Source organism: Hemicordylus capensis, chromosome 4 (assembly GCF_027244095.1).
Source record: "Hemicordylus capensis ecotype Gifberg chromosome 4, rHemCap1.1.pri, whole genome shotgun sequence".
NCBI classification, from domain to species: domain Eukaryota; kingdom Metazoa; phylum Chordata; class Lepidosauria; order Squamata; family Cordylidae; genus Hemicordylus; species Hemicordylus capensis.
The window spans coordinates 320,913,538-320,933,403 of record NC_069660.1 but is presented as its reverse complement, the minus strand read 5'-3'; the positions used below and the strand labels follow the sequence as shown (position 1 = coordinate 320,933,403).

The window sequence follows — 19,866 nt, the reverse complement described above, 5'->3', positions numbered from 1 at the left end:
GGCAAGTCTTTCGGCAGACAGGCGTTCGGGCCCAAACCTGCCCTGGTTTCGGCATGAAGGAAGCCTCTCTGGCTCCCCTGCGGGCTGGGAATTGCCACGGCCCTCCCCAGGGCTCCTCGGGGCACTCAGCTGTCGGAGAACTAGGCCCGTGCTCCCCCTCGGCCCCCCGTGATGCCCCCGGCCTGTCCAGCCTGTGGCAGAGAGTGTGTCTGGTGGTGGTGGGGAGAACTGGCTGCCTGCCTCTCCCCTGGCAAGCCCCTCCCCTTGTCTTCATGGAAGGGGGCCTGGGGCCGAAGGGCCCACCCTGGTGGAGGCAGAGGGAAGCCCCTCCGGACAAGACAAGTCTCTCATGGTCCAAGACCAGAAATGGGAACTACCAAAGGCGGGGGGGGGGCGCATTAGCCGTACAAGGAGAGAAGCCCCCTCTGTCTCCCGGGGAGGGGAGGGGAGGGGTTGGCTTGCTCCCGGCGGGCCGCCCGACCTCTTCTTGGAGGGAGGAGAGAGAGAGAGAGAGCGAGGGGTTGGCGGTGTCTGTCTTGCAGGGCCATGGCGCAGCATGCGGGGCCCCGACTGCCGCCCATCGTGAAGAGCCTGGCTCCGATGTTCAACAGCATCTACGACAGCCAGCGGGTCACCACCACGGCCTTCTTTGCCGAGGTGGGCAGGGGTGTGGGGGGGGAGGGAGGGGGTGGTTGCGTCTGGATTTTTCTCTCCTCCAGTTTGGGGGGTGGGGGGGTCATGAGGACAATGCCGCCTGCTGAGAGTTGGGGGCCGTGCTTCCCAGGGGAGTTTCTAGTCCACAGTGACTTGTGGAGATGCAATTCTGTTTTGCCTCCCCGCCCCCTGTCTGGACCGTGCACTGCCCAAGTCTGGGTCCCCGGAGGCGTGGCCCGTGGCCCTTCTCCCAGGAGCCCTGTGGATTAGCTGGGGGGTGGGATGTGGGCGTGGAGGGAGCCCGGCTCTCCTTAGCCACGAGCCAGCCAAGCGTCTCCTCCCGGCCCCTGACATACCAGCCGGAGGAATGGAGTGAGTCAGGCCGCTTCCTCCCACACAGGACGGGTCAGCCTGCCGGCGGTAACTGCCCCTCCCCTGACTCCCCACCTTGAGCCTGGGGCCGCTCCAGCGGGCTGCTTTGCGCTGAGCAGCCCCACGTGCCCGCCCCACCACCACCAGCCTCCATCCCTGCTCATAGACCGCCTCTTAACGTCTCCGCTGACGGAGCAGCTTGGGATTAAGGCCGGGGGAAGCCGAGGGGAGGCCTGTTGCTGGCCGTGGGCCCAGAATTGAAGGGTGGCTGGCTGGCTGGCTGGCTGTGGAGGGCCTAAAATAGCCGTGCTGAGGAGCAGGCGCCTGCCTGCTCTCCTCCCTCCCTCCCTGAGAGGTGATGAGGTGTAAGCACCGATGCCAGGGCCAGGCTGGGGCTGGGGCGTTGGGTGGGAGTCGGGCAGGGCAGGCATCGCCTGGAGCAGGAGGTGTGGGTCGAGGCCCAGCCCTGTCCTGTCCTGTCGGGCTCGGTGGCTGCATCCTCGGGAGCTTGGCCATGGGGGGCAGAATCCTGCAGCAATGCCCGGCAAGCGGTGGAGTGAGGCTGGCTGGAGCTTCTGCTCCCTCCACATCCCGCCCCCAAGGGAGCATGGCGAGGCTCCTCCCTCCTTCCTTTCACAATGTGGAGGCAACTCCCTGCTTGCCCCTGCTGTGTTCTGTGGGCCTGCCTTGCGTAAGAGCAGCCCTGCTGGATCAGGCCCATGGCCCATCTAGCCCAGCATCCTGTTTCACACACTGGCCCACCAGGTTGCCTTCCAACCCCCGTGTGGGGACAGGGGGAGGAGGTGGCGGTGGCCAGTGGGGAGAGGAATTGTGTGGCTGAGGACCAGAGCTGGCCCCCTCTGACCCGCCGTTCTTCCTGGAGATATTTCCCCCAATATTAGGTCGCAGTCTCAAGCTACTCAAGCTCCCAGCATGGCTCTTGGGAGTCTTTTGGGGAATGGTGCCAGTCCCAGGAGAGCCCAGGCCAGGCGGGTGGGCAGCCCTGCATGGACCACGGAGAGTGGGATTCGTGGCCCCCCGCCCCGAAGCGTGCTGGGTGGGCTTGGGGAACCGGCAGCATCTCCCTGCCACCTGACTGATGCCGTCCCTCCCTCCCTCCCTCCACGTGGTTCTTCCAGCTCCTCAACAGCAACGTGGTCAATGACCTGGTCCTCCTGGAATCCATCATGGACAGCATGACTGCTCGGCAGAGAGACCCTTGCCTGCCTGTGCGCATGCTGGCCCTCCGTGGCTTGGGCAACATGGCCTCGGGCTCCCCAGAGAAGGTAAGGGCCCCAAAGGGCACCCTGCCGCTCCAGAGCTGAGCCCCGGAGCTGTGGGGTGGAAGGGCTGCCCGCTGGGGCAGTGGTGGTGTCCCATAGCTGTCCCTGCCCCATAGCTGTCCCTGCCCCAACACCTCGTGTGCCTCGCTCTGCGTGGATGGAGGTCCTGCTGCAAGGCGTTGAGTGTGTGCTGCTTCCTGGTGTCTCTCCTAAGCAGAGATGTGTTGGGGGTCTCTCCTCCCCACTCGGCCCAAGCCAAGTGCCCTGGAGGCCTCCACGCTGGCTCCCTTTCCTCTTGAGTGGTGGTATCTCCGAGGTGCTCATCCCCCCCTGAAGCAGCCTCCCTGCCTCTGTCCTGGGCTCCTCTGCTCCACCTCCACTCTCTTTCTCACCCGGTCTGGTCTCCTGTCCTGCTGCTGCTGCCTCGGCGGAAGCAGCTTCTGCCTTGCCCAGAGCAGGACTCTGGGATCTGGCTGCTCATCGGCCAGGCCGCTGGTCCATCTCTGGCAGCGGGCAAGAGGTCTCTCCCAGCCCTTGGGTGGGACTTCTCCTAGAGAGGCCAGGGCTGCTGAGAAGCACACAGCCCCGTCTTGCAAATACGCAGCGCTCTGCCACTACGCTTGGGCCTCCACTGTGGCTGACCATCCCTGGCGGGGTCTGGCTTCCCCGTCCCCCTCCCTGCAGGTGAGGCAGCATGGGGCTCAGCTCTTGGCCTCCATGATCAACGGCATGGACGACAAAGATGACCCCCACAACCTGGTTGCCCTGGAAGCCATGTCCGGCCTCTCCAAGCTGCTGGCCTTCACGGATGAGCGGGACCTCCGCTCCATGCTGCTCCATATCGCCATCCGCATCCGGCCCTTCTTCGACAGCGTAAGGGCTTGCAGTGATCGGGGGCGGGGGGGTGGGGTGGGGGGGGTGGAACAGCTGCTGGGCTGTGAACACTTGGAGGGGGTGGCAGGAGGCAGCTGCAGCCAAGACATGGCGGGCTGTGGTCCGAGCCCTGGGGAAAGTCCTGGTTCTGGAAGTGTCTGGTGAGCTCTCGCTGGACCCTGAATGTCTGGGCAGGAGCGTGTGAATCTCCCACCGGGTCGTCTCTGGAGAAGGTTCCACACGGACTGTAGCTGAGCAGGGGGCCAGTTGCGCCGAAGGGACAGGCGAGGGGCTCCTCCAAAGGGGTGGGTGGGGGCCTCCTTTGCCCTCGCCTACTCGAGTGGGAGTCGGGTTCAGATCCCTGAATCCAGTGTGGTGGAGATGGGTGCGGTGAGGTCTCCAGGGCCTCACCACCCATCCTGGAGAAGCCGGCGGGAGCTCTGGGACAAGTTCCCTCTGCTGGGGCAGAAGGCAGCTCAGCCCTTGGACAGGCCGGCAGAGAGGAACGTCTCCCTGAGGAGGGCTGCTGGAATGCTGAGGGGGAGGTCTTGGGAGTCCAGCTCCAATGGACCCGGCAAGCCCTGCTGGAAGAGAGGAATCTTCTGGGGGCAACTGTAATTCTCCATGCCGAAGACTGGGGGAGCACAAATGCCCCCAGACAAATTGAACAGGCAAGTCCGTGTTGGTGATGGACAGGAAGTGGGCGGGAGGAGAGCATCTCAGGCTTGACTTGTGTGTGTGGCCAAACTGCTCCAAAACTGGGTTGAAAACTTGTGGGGTGTGTGGGAGAGACATACTGCTTCTTTGGGGGCAAATCCAGTTTTCGCAGTGGCCCACCATATGCCTCTGGGAAGCCCACAAGCAGGGAATGAAATAGGAAGCTGCCATCTACGGAGTCAGGCCCTTGGTCCATCTAGCTCAGGATTGTCAACCCAGACTGGCAGCGACTGCTCCAAGGTTGCAGGCAGGAGTCTCTCTCTCTCTCTCTCTCTCAGCCCTATCCTGGGGATGCCGCCAGGGAGGGAACTTGGAACCTTCTCCTTCTTTGTGGTCTCCCCACCCCTTGGCTGTGCAAATGAGGCTCCACGTCTGCCTGATTAAAGCAGGCCAGAGGCGCGCGTTTTGAGGCTTAGGCAGCAGTGCGGAAGGGAGCAGGCTCCACTCACAGCTCCACAGGAAGGAGCTGAAGAGTGTGGCTCTGCTTGGGGAGGGCGGGAGGGATCTCTCTCCTGGGAGCCCAGCTTGTGTGCTGCAGGTGGGAGGGTGGGGTGGGGTGGGGAGTGGGCGGCCCTTGTCTCCAGCCCACCCCCACAGTGCTGCTCTCCCCCCCCCCCCCCGCCAGGAGAAGCCTGACCTCCGGAAGTCTTCCATCATCCTCTTCGGCAACCTGACCAAGTTCAGCACCGGGAGTTGCGAGGAGGCCTTCTTTGAGCAGATCCTGAACGGGCTCGTGACGCTGCTGCTTCACCTGCAGGACCCCAAGCCGGAAGTCGTCAAGGTCTGCAGCCGGCTGCCGGCTCTTGGGCTGGAGCGAGCCAGACCCTCCCTTGGCGGGGCTTGGAGGGGGGCGCTTGTCCTCGGGAGGGGGAAACTCACAGCCTGCCCGCTGCCCCTCTTGGCAGGCCTGCAAGTTTGCGCTCCGGATGTGTGGCCCCAGCATGGGCTGTGCCGTCCTCTGCGACATGTTCCAAAACCACCTGCATGAGGACCGGAGCCTCCACTATGGCGAGTTCATGAACGATGTCTGCAAACACCTGGTGAGTCAGAAGCTGGCGGGGAGTCCCCAAGGCCACTCCTGCCCAGGGCACCCCCTCCCACTGCTCCTCTCGGTTACTCTGGTGCCCTCCAAGCGATGATCTCTGAGGAGAAGCGTCCAGGCGTTTTATTCCTCAGAAACACGTTTAGCCCCAAGTGCCTCCCCCCCCCCCGGCCCCTGGGCCAGCAGACAGCTGGATGGCAATCCTGAAGGTCCGTTGGCTGGAAATCCAGTGTTCGTTAACTACGCCAGTTGCTGCCAGGCCAGAAACCTGCTGCCACTAGAGAGGCAGGCAGGTGGGGCATTCCAGCATGCAGGGGCCACCACACTTCTTGGACCCACTGACTGTTTCTCTCTCAGTGGGGAAGGCAGCACAGAGCGTTGGGTGTTGGTCTGGTGGTTAAGAACAGAAGAACAGCCTTGCTGCTGGATCAGGCCCACGGAGGCCCATCTAGGCCAGCATCCTGTTTCGCACAGTGGCCCACCAGATGCCTCTGAGGAGCCTACAGGCAGGAGTCTGAAAGGGGCCTGCCCTCCCTCCTGCTGTGGCTCCCCTGCAACTGGGACTCAGAGGCATCCTGCCTTGGAGGCTGGAGGTGGCCTATAGCCCACCTTTAGCCCTTCAGGCAAGTTCTTGCTGGTGGAAGTGCAGAGTTGATCACTGGGTGAAATACTCAAGACACTTCCCAAGATCTCTGTTGAGCGAGCCTCCCTGTGCTGCAGCAGGTTATCTGCCCGCCCAACTGCTCCAAAATTTGGTTGAAAACTTGTGGGGTGTGTGAGAGAGCCATGCTGCTGCTTTGGGGGCACGCTGGCTTTGCTGAAACCTGGAGCAGTCTCTGCTTGCCCTCCCTCCGCCTCAGGGCTCTCCCAGGGGCTGGCGTCAGCTGGGTCCATCTGGCCTCTCCTTTTTGTGTAGATGCAGAACTACCCGGACACACTGAACCGCTTGGTTGCCGCCAACCTCTTCTACTTCAAGAGCAGCTGGGCTGACATCCGAGCGGCAGCCCCCATGTTTGTAGGTGAGATGGTGGTCGGCGGAGGGGACTGAGCTGAAGTGCAGAAGGGCCTCTCGGTTCCCAGCCATCCCTTGGTTTCCTGCTGGCTACCAGAGCTGGAGGCTGCCAGTTCGAATCCCCACTGGAATGTTTCCCAGGCGATGGGAAACGCCTCTGTCCGGCAGCAGCGAAATGGGAAGATGCTGAAAGGCATCATCATCTCACACTGCGCGGGAGGAGGCCATGGCCAACCCCTCCTGGATTCTACCCAAGACCACCACAGGAGGGCTCTGTGGGGGCACCAGGAGTTGACACTGACTCGACAGCACACTTGCCCTTTCCTAGCATGTGGCTCCTCTTGCCCTTGGCCAGAAGCTGGCCCTGAGCCCTGCGTGCTCTCTCTCTCGCCCCCCCCCCAGGCTTCCTTGTCCTTCACGTTGACCAAGCGCACGGCCACCAACTGGACCTGGATGAGCTCATCGCTGGTGAGTCTGTGCATGCTGGCTGAGCCCCTCCTCTGCATGTGTGTGGGGTGGCATCTTCAGGCTGCATCTGGGAAAGACCTCTGCCTGGAAACCCCAAAGGCTGCTGCCAGTCAGTGTTGTAGGAGTTAGGTGGACGAAGGGTCTGGCTCTCTTGTGGAGTTCCAGAGCTGATGTGGGCGGCAAGGTCATGGGGATCTTGGTCCGAGAGCGTAGATTCTGGCTGCTGCTGCTGCTTGCTGGGAGACAGGAGATGTCACCCATCCATCCTGGGTACCTCGCATGTTTCCGAGGAGCCTTGGCCCTTGAAGAGCTGCAAAATTGCGCCTTGGATGGCTGGCTTTATCCGCCCCCACCCCCACCCCCAGGAACAGATGCGGTGGGAGTGGGGCAAGCAGCAGGAGGCAGTCTTCATGTTAGCTCCTTCAACAGCGCAGCTTCATGTGGGGCAGTAGAGCCGTGGGCATCTCCCTGGCAGCAGCAGCAGCAGCAGCACCACCACCACCACCACCACCACCACCACTACTTGTATACCCCTTTCCAAGGAGAGAGAGAGAGATCTTAAAATGTTGGCCACTAGGCAGCACAGCTGTGGAGAGAAACCCAGGAGGCAGCCGAGTGGCTTGCAGCAGCAGTGGGGTGAGACCGGCACCCCTTTGCGCTGCCGCCGGTGGCTGCCCCGCTGCAGTTGCCTGTCCCGGCATCTCGGGGCTGGGGCCCCAGACGCCTGGTGGGAGAGCAGCCGGGGCTCCCACTGGCGGCACAGGGCTGGCTGGAAGTGTGCCTGGCGGGTTCCTCCTTCAGCTGGGACCTGCCATTCGAGGAGCAGCAGAGGAAGCCAGTTAAGTAACGAACTTTCCTGGATGTCAGTGCTGTTTTCCTTGTCAGCAGTGACCTCATCGCTTCGAGTAAGGCTTGGAAAATCTCTGAGCTTTCCAGCGGAGCTTAAAAACCACTAAAGGAGGAAAAACTATCTTTCCGTTGGCTGGCGGAGTGGTTCTGAAGAGAGGCCTGTCTGTTTGCATTCGGGGGGTGGGGGGAGGCACAGGCGGGGGAGCAGCCCGCACTCCGGATGGGGTCACCGCAGCTTCCCGTGTTGAGCGTGAGGCACTCTGGCTAACGGCGGCCCCCTGGGGAGCTCCTGCAGCTGGCCCAAGCCTGATCCACGGGAAGCGGCTCAGCACATAAATCAGGCCGTCTCGTTTGGCTCTGGAGGGACGTGAGAGTCTCGGATTTGCAGTGTAAACACGCTACTGGAAAAATATTATTGTATCTCTACTGCTTGGGAGGAACTCCTGGCCCCACGCTCCTTCCTTCGGCAGCTGGACCTGTGCCAGCTGTTAGCAGATGGAACCGCTGGGTGCCTTGAACCCTCCTGAGGGCACCAGGGCTTGCTCCGGGCTGCCTCCTGCCCCCCCCCCGATGGGATGGCACTTCGGGCAGGAAGAGGGTCACATGGGCTAGGAAGCTGTGCTTGGGAGTAGCCGAGGAACATGAGGGAGAGCGGACTATGCGCTCCTGCGGGGCAGCTTGCTTGGGGTAGCCAGCTCCTTGGCGTGATGCTGAGCCTTTCCCCTTCTGCTCCCTCTAGCTCTCACTGTGCTGCTGAAGGACCCCGTGACTGCTGTGAGGGTGAAAGTGGCAGAGACCCTCGGCCGCCTGGTCACAATTGTTTGAGGGGCTCTGTTCCTCCACCAGGCCCCACTTGACCTCTTCAGGACTCCCCGAGCGGCTGGATTTGGCTCTCCTCTCCCCACCCCCCACCCCGGGTGCCCCATTGGCCCTACGACGTCTTCCAGAGAAGTGCAGCCCTTCCACGTCCAGCTGATTGCACAAGGCACCACACCCCCAAGGACAAGTCCAGGACTGGGACGGTTGGCAGTTATGGCACCGCCTTGAACTACGTGGTTCTATCTCTTTCCGTTTTTCCGCCACTCCAGGGCCCCGCCAGAACCCCTCTGCAGGGACTGGCTGGTCCAGGCACCAGGGCATGATGGCACTGCGGGAGGGCAGGGCCAGCTCCACACGCCCCACCAGCGGAATTGTACACCCCCCTCCTTCTCCCCACCCTTTCTCTCCAGCCACCAAGCATCGAGCACCCACTCCCGGCTGCAGTGCGCCCCCCTCAACCAGGCCTTGAGGGCTGGGCGTGGCAGGAAGGGGCCCCACCCTGCTGCTGCGGAGGGCCCTGTTCTGCCCGGAGCAGCTCTTGCACACTCTCTCCCTCCTGCTAACTGTTTGGGGACAAACTGCTCTTGCCCCTCCTAGAGCTTCCACACATTCATCCCTTGTTCCAGCAGGAACTTGTAAATACAATCAGACAACTTATTTTTAATAAAGCTGGTTTGTTTGCTTCTCAGAAATGTGGTGGTGAATCTTCATCACTCTCCAGCTCTTTGGGGCTAGACCCTTGGAGAGCCAGGTGGGGAGCTGGCCATCTCACCTAGCCTATCCTGCCACAGGAATCTTCTGCACCATGTCCTGGTATCCAAATCTGCGTCTAGGTGGCCACAGCGGCCAGGAACCGCTTCTGTGGTGCTGCGCTCTAGCATAGCAGCTGCTGAATCTCAACACTGCCCCGCTGAAGTTTTTCTAGAAGTGTTCTAGAAGGGACGGCCATCTGCCGGTGGGGGGCTGTGGCAATTCTCTGCTTAGGGGTGTGTGTGTGTGTCTGTCTGTGTAGGTCTTCACTGTCCTCTCACCTCTAAAATTCTATCAAGTCCCAAGGCAGCCCAGTTCCGAACCTGCAGCTGGGGACTGGAGTCTTCCTCTTGCCGACTGGTTCAGCTATCAGGAGGGAGCTGCTGCTGGGGTCTACTTTCCCCAGTTTGGGGAGAAAACTGGAAGCAGAGAAACTCCCAGCCATGGGGTCATTTGTACTCAGACTGAAAGAGCTCTGCAGGATTAGACTCTGCTGCGGCCATCTAATGGAGCTTCTTGGCAGCTCTCACCCCCTAGAAGCCTGCCAACTATGGGATAGCCCCCCTGCCTTATTGCCAGCACCTGGTCCTGGGCCATATACTGCATTGGAACACGGGCTGTGTCTAAAAGGTCTCTCAAGGGCCAAGCATTTCTATAGTCCCCTCTTGAACCTACACCTGGTCCAAACTAGACCCTTTGGGGGAGTTGGGATGCTTTTTAATGTTGTCTGAACTGGACCTGGAAATTGGAGGGGGCAGAGGGCAAGCCCTTCCTTTACCCTGGGGGGGTGGGGGTGCGATTTCCTTTCCAGCACCAAAGTTCCTCCTCCCTCACCTTTGCTCCCAAGGCTGTGGCCATCCTCCGAGGGGCAGCTGTGTCACAGCAAGACTGGGAAAGCGGCTTGCTGCACCTCTCGAAAGCACTGCACAGAACAGACATTCATAGGCGGCTTAGCCACATGGCACGAAGGGGCTACAGCCAGGAGCTGGTGGATCTCTCCAGGGTGAGGCCAGGAGAGTGGTCCTGCCTCTGCCCTTCGGTCACCTTAAATGGAGCCAAGCATCCTGGGCGATTCAGAAATGTGGCTCTCCCAGTCCTGCTGCTATGAATGCCAAGTTTGGAGCAGAACTGTCCCAGGCCGTGTGGCCGCAGAGGAAACCTTTAAAAAGGTCCCTCCTCCAGTTCATCAGGGGGCCAGAGATGCTCACGGGAAAGACCAGCACTGCCCTCTGGCTCACAAGCCCCACCCCTCCAGTCTCCCAACCCGCTGCTCACAAGGACAGCCATGCAGAGGGAGGGAGCACAACTGGGCAAGCCCCCCCCACACTAGGTATCACACGCCCATCAGGCAGGGTTGGAACCTGGTGGGGGATGGGGGGAGCTTCTTGGAGAATAAATGGCCCTGAGCCATTTTGGAAGGGCGGTATAAAAAGCAAATAAAATAAATACCACCCTGTGTGGAACGGTGGAGGCGTCTCCCCTGTCGAGCGTGGCTGCAGAACCCTGCAGGGGGCCTTGTGGCACCTGCCACGAGAATGTTTGGCAGCAGGTGGTTCTGTGGACTGCTGCATGAAGCAGAGCGAGAGAGCAATGACGTGGCCAGAAGGCCTGGGCCAGATCTGCTCCAAGCGTAATCGTTGAAGCCTGGTGATGCTTTTCAGCACTTCCGCTCTGGGTTCAGAGCTCTCCATTGGGAAGGGGAGGGAGCGGAAAGCTCCAAGGCCTTGTGGCCAACTCTGTGAGCCAAACAGAGGCTAGTACTCTGCTAGACCAATCGATTAAAGTCATGTTGAGTGAGGCTTACCTTATTTTGCAAAATAGTCTATATGAAGCAGCGGGAAGGAACTCCTACCAAACTCTTTCAGACTAGAGTCTTGAATGGCTGGGTAACAGAGGGGTTTGGATCACTTCCTGGAGGAGAGGTCTATCAACGGCTACTAGTCGGAAGGCTATAGGCCACCTCCAGCCTCCAAGGCAGGATTCCACAGAGTACCAGTTGCAGGGGAGCAACAGCAGGAGTGAGGGCAGGCCCACAACTCCGGTCTGTGGGCTTCTCAGGAGTATCTGGTGGGCCACTGTGTGAGTCTGGACTGGATGGGCCTCCTTGGGGGGCCTGATCCAGCAGCAGGGCCATTCAGGGGCAGGTCTGGTTCTACTACTCTGCGCTGCTGCCAAACGGTAGGCGTGGTTTGACAAGGGACCAGTCTGCCTTGTTCCGTGGCAGGCTCTCCGTTGGGGGAGATTTCCAAGCAGAGGCTGGGAGGCCATCGGTCAGGCCTGACGAGGACAGGGGCTCCTGGGCGCTGCCTTTGAGGAAGGACTCATGACTGCTGCGAGGTGAGGGCCCTTCTTGGCTTTTGCTCTTCCCTTGGGCATCTTTCCCACTTGTCTCTCTGTAACCACTAGACCCTGGAAGAAGTGCTAAAAACGGATGCCTACTGCAGGCTGGTGGTGCAAGGGAAGGAAGGTGGGCCAAGCATCCTCCAGAGGGGAGCAGAGGCGTAACGGGGGGAAACAGCGCCCAGGGCAAGCTCTGCCCTTGAAATTGCACCCCCCGCCCCCCCCCACATACCTGCGCCCCCCTGGGCTGGCCGGAGTGAGCGCGGCAGTGGCGGGCAGGGGCAGATCGCACGCGTGGCGGGAGTAAGCGCGGCAGTGGTGGGTGGCGATCCAGTGCGGCGGTGGCGGCGATCTGCTGCCGCCCGCCACCGCCGCGTTCACTCCCGCCGCGGCCCGCAACCGTCGCGCGATCCAGGGGAGGGGGGTCAGGGGGGCATGCCACTTTTGGGCGCCCCCCCACGTGACCCACCAGAGTGGCGCCCAGGGCACGTGCCCTGCCTGCCCCCCCATCGTTACGCCCCTGGAGAGAAGAGCTTTACAAAGAAGGAATGGCCTTGCTAGGGTTACAAGGGGCTGGAGCCAGGAGGGGAGGGCTTTTGATGTGGGGTGCCTGCTTTGGGGTCGGCAACTCCCTGTCCACAAAAGAGGAGGAAAAGACAGGGCTGGCTGGCATGAGAGGAAGCCGGCATCACCCCCACTTTCTACCCTGGACGTCTTGCGAAGGCAGCTGGCCCCAGGAAAAGCAGCCCTGCTCCAGCGTTTCAGAAGCCAGCCCCTGCCGCCTGCTCTCCGCCCCCCATCCAGGCAGCAATCCCACCGCCACCCTCCAGCACAGCTGGGCCGCCTCTGAGCCAGGAGAAAAAGACGCCGCGGGCTGCTTGGAGCTGAACAGTTTAATCACAAAGGAGGTCGACTCCAGTCCATTTGCTTCTAGAAAAAGGTTACAGGGTCTGCCTGAGCAGCTGGGAGGGAGGCAAGAAGCCAACGAGGGCCCAAGCAGCCGCTGGCTACGTGAAGAGGCGGATGGTGGCGTCCGCTCCTGCAGAGAAGAGCCAGGGCTGGCTGGGGTGGAAGAGGACGTCCAGGACCCCCAGCTCCTGCGTCAGCGCGTGGCCCTTCAGCACCTTGACAGGCACCAGCAGAGGGTTCTGGAGCAGGTCGCTGCGGAGAGGAGAGGAGAGGAGGGAGGTGAGCCGTGGCCTCCGGCTCTCCCCAAGGGGGCTGTGCCCCCACGCCCTCGCCAGGCCCGGAAGCCGCGGGCACAGGGGTCTGCTTCCCTCCAAGCGCCCCCGCTCCCCGCTTCCCCCCCCCCGGCTTTGATCACGAGAAGAGCAGCAGAAAGCCGCGAGCCCAACGCCACGCCTCGTACGCACTTGTAGACCCTGCCGTGGCAAACGATGACGCTGCCGTCGTCGGAGCCAGAGGCAAAGAGCGGGTAGTGGGGGTGGAAAGCCACGGCCCGCAGCGCTGCCTTGTGGTGCCTGCCGGGAAGGAAGCCAGAGGTCAGCCCCCTCTCCTCCTCCTCCAGGGAGGCCTCCAGAAGCCCAGCCGGGCAGCCCTCCCGGGCAGGCAAAGGCTCTGGAGACCTGCCCTCCATGGGCCACCCTTCCCTTTTCAGCCAGCAGTTGTGTGTGTGTGGGGGGGGGGGGGGCGGGGGGTTAAGCCTCCAGAGAAAAGAAGGGGGCCAGCTCCCTCCCGCAGGCCTGCCGCCCAGGGCCCCAGGACTCCCTCCGCTTGAGCCTTCAGGGCTGGCTTGTCCCTCAGCAGCCGCTCCCCACTGGTGCCATGCCGAAGGCGGCCCTCCCACCCCCCCGCCTGGCTTCCCTGAGGGGAGGGGGAGGCGTGCTTCAACAGGAGGCGGAGCCAGCAAGTGGAAGGTGGGTCGTGGGGGTGGGAGAGGACACTCCTGCCCGCTGGGGTGACACGCTGCTCCTCCTCCTCCTCCTCCTGGGCTGCAGTGGCCCCTGAGGGGACAAGGCCGAGGGCCGCCAGGCAGGCCCGGCCCTGGCTCCTGGCTGCCTCCTGGCCTCACCTCAGCACCCGGTAGGGCTTTGTCGACAAGTCCAGGTCGAACCAGGCCAGCTTGCTGTCGTAGCTGCCGCAGATCAGGTTGTCTCCTGGGGGGGGGGGAGGCGTTCTTGAGGAAGGGCCCCGTGTGGCCGAGGCTGCTGGGAACACCTCCCCCTGCCCCCCTCCCCGGGGCCCACCTCTCCCACTTCCAGGCATTCTCCACTGGCCAGGCGTCTCTTGTGCCAGCTGTAGAGCATGTACAGAGGCAGAGGAGGAGGGTGCCTCTGAGCATGTCTGCAGCAACGCCGCAGCCACAGCCACGGCCGGGGCCTAGAGGCCAGCTGGGGTGAGAGCCGGCGGGGGGTGGGTGGGTGGGTGGGGGGTGGCGGCTTGAGGCGCACTGCCTACCTCCCGGGTGCAGAGCCATGCTGGAGACCCACTTGCAGTTGGTGAGCAGCTTCTTGGTGAGCTCCTGCTTGAGGAGGTTGTAGACGCGGACAAAGCGCTGGGTGGCCACCAGGAAGAAGGGCCGCAGCGGGTGGAAGAGGACCCGCTGCACCTGGCCCTTGCTCTGGCGGAAGGGCGCCTGGCTCCAGCGCTTGCTGGCCTGGTGGATCAGCACCTGCAGATGGCTGTTGTCCGACACCACGCTGGCCAAGTAGTCCCCCTTCCCGTGCCACGTCACCTGCTTCAAGGGCTGCCGGAGGGAGACGGGGGCCCGGGTCAGTCGGGGGACACCCTGGCCCCAGGGCGGGGAGGAGGCGGCCACGGGGCCTGGGGAGGGGGAGCGCTGCTCTCCTGCTGCTGCTGCTGCTGGAAACGGGCCACCAGCAGCCGCCCCCCCCGCCCCCCGGCCAAGCCAGTACCTTGCCGTGCCTGACGATGAGCCGCACGCCCCGGCGGTGCTCCTCTCCAGCGGCCTCTTCCCACGTGACGGGCTGGGGCCGCGCCTCCTCGGGGGGCACGTAGCTTGCGAGCAGCTGGTCAGTGGCCCCGCACAGCAGCTTGTCCCCCAGGCCGGGATTCACCAGCAGCACCGACTGCTCCCTGCAGGGGGGGAGGAGGTCAGCAGTGCTCTGCAGTCCTGGACAAGAGGCCTGGGCCACCGGGACAGGGCAGGAGGCGGCCCCCAGCAGGCGGAGGGACCAAGGGGGGGCCACTTAGTCAGGCCTCCTGCTTCACAAGCCCAAGGCCTCTGGAAAGCCCACAAGCAGTGCCTGCAGGCAAGAGCCCTCTCCTGCTCCTGCTGACCACCATCTGATATCCAGAGATATCCTGCCTCTGAACAGGGAGGCTTCACACGGCTGATATTCCTTCTCAAATGTGTCTAATTCTCTTTTAAAATCCTTCTAAGCCAGTGGCTATCACCATATCTTGTGGCAGTGAGTCCCACAAGTTAAACAATGCATTGTGAAAGGCTCTCCTTTGTCCTGAATCTCCTACCCATGGGTTTCATGGGATGAACTCAAAATTCCAGTCTGATGAGAGAATGAGGGAAAATGTCTCCCTGCCCACTTTCTCCACAGCAGGCATCGTTTTAGAAAAGGTCCCAGCGCTTCTGCCCACGGAAGTGGCCTTTTCCACAGCCGCCGCTCTCACGCCCCCTCATCCCTCCGTCACCGGCAGCAGCTCAGACCCCCCACAGCCCGCGCCTCTGTGAAGTTGGGGTTCAGGGTGCAGCACTCCACATGGGCTCATTTGCTGCTGCCCAGTCAGGAGAGCTCCGTTGGGTCCCCCCAGCCTGAAGAGCCCACGGAAGAGCAACTCACACAGCGAGGGCCACCAGGCAGACGGTGGGGTTGGGGTTCCAAGCGACGCTCTTCACCACACCAGCCACCGGCAGGGTCTTCAGGCATCGCGCCGTGCAGACCTCCCAGAACTTCACGGTGCCGTCATCGGAACCTGCACCAGCACCAGAGAGGCCAGTGGGCTCCATCCTGGCGGGCTGCTTCCTCCCAGAGGGCCGCACCGGGGCCCCGCCCCAGAGTCCAAAGGGAAGCGGGCAGAGCGCGCACGATGACGAGGAGCATCCACCGAGGGGCTCCTTGCTGAGCGCTTTCCTCAGCCCTCCACCTCCCCGCCACCCGGCCCTCTCGTGAGCGATGCGGAGGACACCATCATGGCCTCCCGTCCAGGACTGTGCCAAGGACAGCGGAGACCATCGACCTGGAGTTGTGGGCATGCTTGAAGAGGCAACGGAGAAATGCGAGCTCTTCTCCCCAGCCGAGAAGAGGCCTCCTCCCTGCTCCACTCCCTCGAGCCAGGCCCGCTTCTCACCCAGCCAGAGGCGGCACCACCAACCCACCAGCCTCCCAGGCCTGGAGCAGAACATGGCCCTGGCTCTCAGATGGTCCCCAGCAGCAGCCGCCGCCGCCGCCGCCTCTCCAGGGCCGGAAAGGTCCCTCCGTGCCTACTGCTGCCCTGTGGGGCAGGACGCAGGGTCCTGGATGCAGCCCCCTCCAAGAGGAGGGGCCGAAGGAGCGGGAGCGGCACCCAGGAGGATGCCCGTCTGAGCCACATGGTGGCAGGCAGGCAGGCAGGCAGGGGAGCCGTGCCGGGCCCAGGGCCTCTGGAGCCGCCAAGCCACCCTCTGGCCCAGGCTCCTGGCGGGCCAGAGCCCAAAGGGGCACCAAGGGCTGGCAATGGAGGCAGGCAGGCAGGCAGGCAGGCGGCTGGGGGCCCAGGAGCAGACAGCACCCCCCCCAGGCCCGCTGGCCGCCGGCTCCTCCTCTTCCTGCCCCTCCCTTCTTCCCTCCGGGGCCTCCCCTGAGCTTACCTGACACCAGCCACTGCCCACTGGGGGAGACGCTGAGGCAGCGCACGAGGCTGCTGTGGCCCCGGTAGACCTGGGGAGAGGAGGGTGGGAGGTGGGAGGGAGGCCGCCTTGGCTCAGCCCAACCAGGCCGGGCCCCTGCCCAGAGGTGCCACTCACAGGGCCCCCCCAGCTGGTCAGGGGGGCTGGGATGCCCTGGTGCTAGACCCCTTGCAAAGCCAGGGAGAGCTGGAAGGGTCTCCCCCCAGAGTCCGGAGCGGCGAGGAACAGAGCAGCTCCCCAGCCCGCCCGGAGAGGCCAGCGGGGGCTGCCCAAGCGGCCCAGCAGCCCCTCCAGAGCCTTACCAGGGCCTGCACTGTGGGGAAGGGCTGCAAGTCGCGGGGCTTGGGCAGTCTGGGAATCAGCTCCTCGGGATCCACGTTGACCTGGAAGAGGAAGCAGCTCGGAGGACCCACGCCTGGCGGCTGGCCAGCGGCTCCTGCTGAAGGCAGCCAGCCAGCCAGCCACCCACCCAGAGCACGGGGGCAGGCGACTCCAGAGAGGGGGGAGCCGGGCGAGGGCGGAACCCCCCACTTCCCCCCCTCCCAGGGCGGCCTCCAGGCCTGGCCACAGAGGCCAGCAAAGAGGGGCCAGGCCATTTCTGCCACAAGGACATGCCGGCCATGGAGGCGCCCCCCCTCCCTCGCTGCCTCCCCCCCCCAGAGGCATGGCTCCCAGCAAGGATGGGAAGGAGCTGGGGCTGGGAGAGCCTCCCCGGCCTCCGGGCCCCGCGGGGCAGGGCGTACCCGCATCTTCCTCTGGCGCGGACACAGGTAGAGGTCCAGGCAGCGCTCGAAGCGCTCGTGGATGAAGCGGGGGTAGGCCGGCACCCGGCGCAGGCAGTCGTGGGGCTGGGGCAGGAAGGGCAGCCGGCGCTCCGAGGCCTCCTGCTGCTGCCAGGCCAGCTTCTGCAGGGACAGAGGGGTCAGCGGAGGGCAGCAGCCCGGCCCTCCAGGCCCCGGAGGAGGGAGGGAGGAGGAAGGGGCCAGGCCGCTCCCCTGGCGGGCCGAGCAGACCCTCCCCTGGCGGGCAGCAGCTCCTCCCTCCCTCCCCAGCCCTCTGCCACCCAGATGCTCTTGCCACTGACCCCAGGGTGGCCCGTGAGCTCACCGGCTGAATGCTGGCTGGAGCAGAGGCCCCTCCCCCGGCCTGGCTGGACCCTCCCCCCCCCGACACCCCCCAATCTTGGTTTTGTTCCTGTTTTACAAAAGATGGCGGGCCCCTTTGAGAAAGGATGGTTCGTTTTTTAAAAGGAAGTAAGTCATCCTGCGCCTGTCAGAAGAGCAGGATCTAAACTAAACTACCACCACTAAGGATATGTATATACAGCTCTTGGGCAAGCTATGGGGTTATTTATCACATTTATATGCTGCCGGATATATACATCTCTAGGGCTGAGACTGCCTTGGTCAGCCTGATGGATAATCTTCAATAAGGAAGTGAGAGTGAGGGTGTCTCTGGGAGGAGAGCTGGTCTTGTGGGAGCAAGCATGAATTGTCCCCTTTGCTAAGCAGGGTCTGCCCTGGTTTGCACCTGCATGGGAGACTACATGCATGATCATTGTAGACGGGGCCACTCTGGCAAGAGCATCTTCATGCTTGCACACAGAAGGTTCCAAGTTCCCTCCCTGGCAGCATCTCCAAGATAGGGCTGAGACTGAGACTCCTGCCTGCAACCTTGGAGAAGCCGCTGCCAGCCTGTGAAGACAATCCTGAGCTAGATGGACCCATGGTCTGAATCAGTATAGGGCAGCTTCTATGTTCTGATGTCTTTTTGGATTTCTTGGTGGCTTTCAATACTATCAATCAACCATGGTATCCTTCTGAACCATCTGGGAGAGTTGGCAGTGGGAGGCACTGCTTTGCCGTGGTTCCAGTGCTACCTCTCAGGGAGGTTTCAGAGGGTGTCAGAGAAGTAGTTTGAAGACTACTGCTTTTCAAAGAGAGAGCTATTGTATGGAATCACACAGGGCTCCACACTGACTCCAGTGCTTTTTAATACCTGCTGGGTGAGATCATCAGGAGATTTGGTGCAGGGTGCTATCAGTATGTTGATGGAAACTGCATACTTCTCTAAATGCCTGACTGCCTGCAGTAATGGGCTGGATGAGGGATAATAAACTGAGACTGAATCTAAGTAAGATGGAGGTATTCATTGTGGGGGGATCATAACTCAAGAGATGGGTGAGATCTGCTTGTCCTGGATGAGGTTACAGGTGAAACTCGGAAAATAAGAATATCGTGCAAAAGTCCATTAATTTCAGTAATGCAAATTAAAAGGTGAAACTGATATATGAGACAGACGCATTACATGCAAAGCGAGATAAGTCAAGCCTTAATTTGTTATAATTGTGATGATCATGGCATACAGCTCATGAAAACCCCAAATCCACAATCCCAGAAAATTAGAATATTACATGGAACCAAGACAAGGATTGAAGAATAGAACAATATCGGACCTCTGAAAAGTAGAAGCATGCATATGTATTCAATACTTGGTTTGGGCCCCTTTTGCAGCAATTACTGCCTCAATGCGGCGTGGCATGGATGCTATCAGCCTGTGGCACTGATGAGGTGTTATGGAAGACCAGGATGCTTCATTAGCGGCCTTCAGCAATTCTGCATTGTTTGGTCTCATGTCTCTCATCCTTCTCTTGGCAATGCCCCATAGATTCTCTATGGGGTCAGGTCAGGCGAGTTTGCTGGCCAATCAAGCACAGTACACTGTATACTTTTCGGAGGTCCAATATTCTAATTTTCCAAGTTTCACCTGTACACTCCACCAGATGCAGCAGGTACGTAGTCTGGGACTACTCCTGAACCCAAGTCTCTCTCTGGTACTAAAGTTTGAGGCCGTGACCAGAGTGCTTTTTATCAGCTCCAGCTGATATGTCAGCTGCACCCGTTTCTGGAAGGAAGCAACCTTAAAACAGTGGTGCATAAGCTGGCACCCTCCAGGCTTGACTTTTGCAATGTGCTCTGTGTGGGGCTGCCTTGGTACATAGCCCAGAAACTGCAACTGGTGCAAAATGTGGCAGACAGGATGGTCTCCAGGGCGGGTCTAGGATAACTCAGAGCTGCCAACTCTGCGGGACAACTCTCCGCAGGGACAACTCAACACAATTCAGCTTCATTGGTGGTCAGACTGGCGGTGGGTGGGCGGGGGAGAGAAACAAATAGAATCATGCTGCAGCGCTCAGCCTTCTCATCAACGCAAAGTCAGTAGCGCCCCCCACCCCGCCCTGTGTATGCATCCCGTCACAGTGTGATTGTTGCCCAGCCAAACTTCTTCATCCAATGCATCCCACTTCTGCCTGCTTTGCTGATCTAATGCACGTAGAAGCAACACGCCAGAATGCGCCGAGAACTTGCTCAAGTCCTTTTAATCACATATAACTCTCTCTGCAGTTCATGCAAGGTTATGTCTTTGCTCATGTTTCACTCTGTTGGGTCAGTCTCCACCCACCCCCCACCCCGCTTTTTGTTTTTTTGCTGGAAAGCCAGGTGGCAATTTCTGCTTCTGATTGATAAACACAGGCACAGTTAAGCCACTGGAGAAGGTAAACAAGAAATTTGGGAGGGTTTGGGAGGCAATTGAGGGGAACGCCTTGAGGTGATTGCATAGTTACCTTTCTGTAACTTCTTGGAGATTCCCTTTTTTAAACATTTAATTAGAGCCAATGCAAATATTTTGAAAGGAGGGGCTCATGGACCTTCTTCTCCGATTTTGAATGTGCGTGTGAAATGTTCAAATCTGGGGGAAAACATTGCATCCCACCCCCACCCCCCGCTGGAGCTCTGTTGTTGAGAGACAATCATGTCACAGCCAACATCCCAAAGCGTTGCTCTTTCATCTTGAAATTTTC

General features: G+C 61.2%; 2 protein-coding genes across 10 annotated transcripts in view; one reads left to right on the top strand and one right to left on the bottom strand.

Annotated features, from left to right (window-relative positions):
* Nucleotides 1-8,781, top strand: part of MROH1 (maestro heat like repeat family member 1) — a 72,851-nt gene extending 64,070 nt beyond the window's left edge. For all 9 annotated transcript variants that reach the window (XM_053244934.1, XM_053244933.1, XM_053244931.1 and 6 more), the window contains 8 exons: nt 543-657; nt 2,166-2,312; nt 2,994-3,182; nt 4,525-4,680; nt 4,805-4,939; nt 5,858-5,960; nt 6,356-6,421; nt 8,010-8,781. In XM_053244934.1, the coding sequence (XP_053100909.1) occupies nt 543-657; nt 2,166-2,312; nt 2,994-3,182; nt 4,525-4,680; nt 4,805-4,939; nt 5,858-5,960; nt 6,356-6,421; nt 8,010-8,095 (997 nt within the window). In that variant the 3' untranslated portion in view covers nt 8,096-8,781. The remainder of the gene's footprint in view (nt 1-542; nt 658-2,165; nt 2,313-2,993; nt 3,183-4,524; nt 4,681-4,804; nt 4,940-5,857; nt 5,961-6,355; nt 6,422-8,009) is intronic.
* Nucleotides 8,782-12,057: 3,276 nt separating this feature from the next.
* BOP1 (BOP1 ribosomal biogenesis factor) overlaps nt 12,058-19,866 on the bottom strand; it is a 92,366-nt gene continuing 84,557 nt past the window's right edge. The window contains exons 8-16 of the mRNA XM_053244695.1: nt 16,748-16,909; nt 16,307-16,387; nt 15,966-16,035; nt 14,959-15,091; nt 14,056-14,236; nt 13,598-13,886; nt 13,212-13,296; nt 12,553-12,660; nt 12,058-12,340 (exon numbers count right to left, since the gene is read on the bottom strand). Of these exons, the coding sequence (XP_053100670.1) occupies nt 12,187-12,340; nt 12,553-12,660; nt 13,212-13,296; nt 13,598-13,886; nt 14,056-14,236; nt 14,959-15,091; nt 15,966-16,035; nt 16,307-16,387; nt 16,748-16,909 (1,263 nt within the window). The 3' untranslated portion in view covers nt 12,058-12,186. The remainder of the gene's footprint in view (nt 12,341-12,552; nt 12,661-13,211; nt 13,297-13,597; nt 13,887-14,055; nt 14,237-14,958; nt 15,092-15,965; nt 16,036-16,306; nt 16,388-16,747; nt 16,910-19,866) is intronic.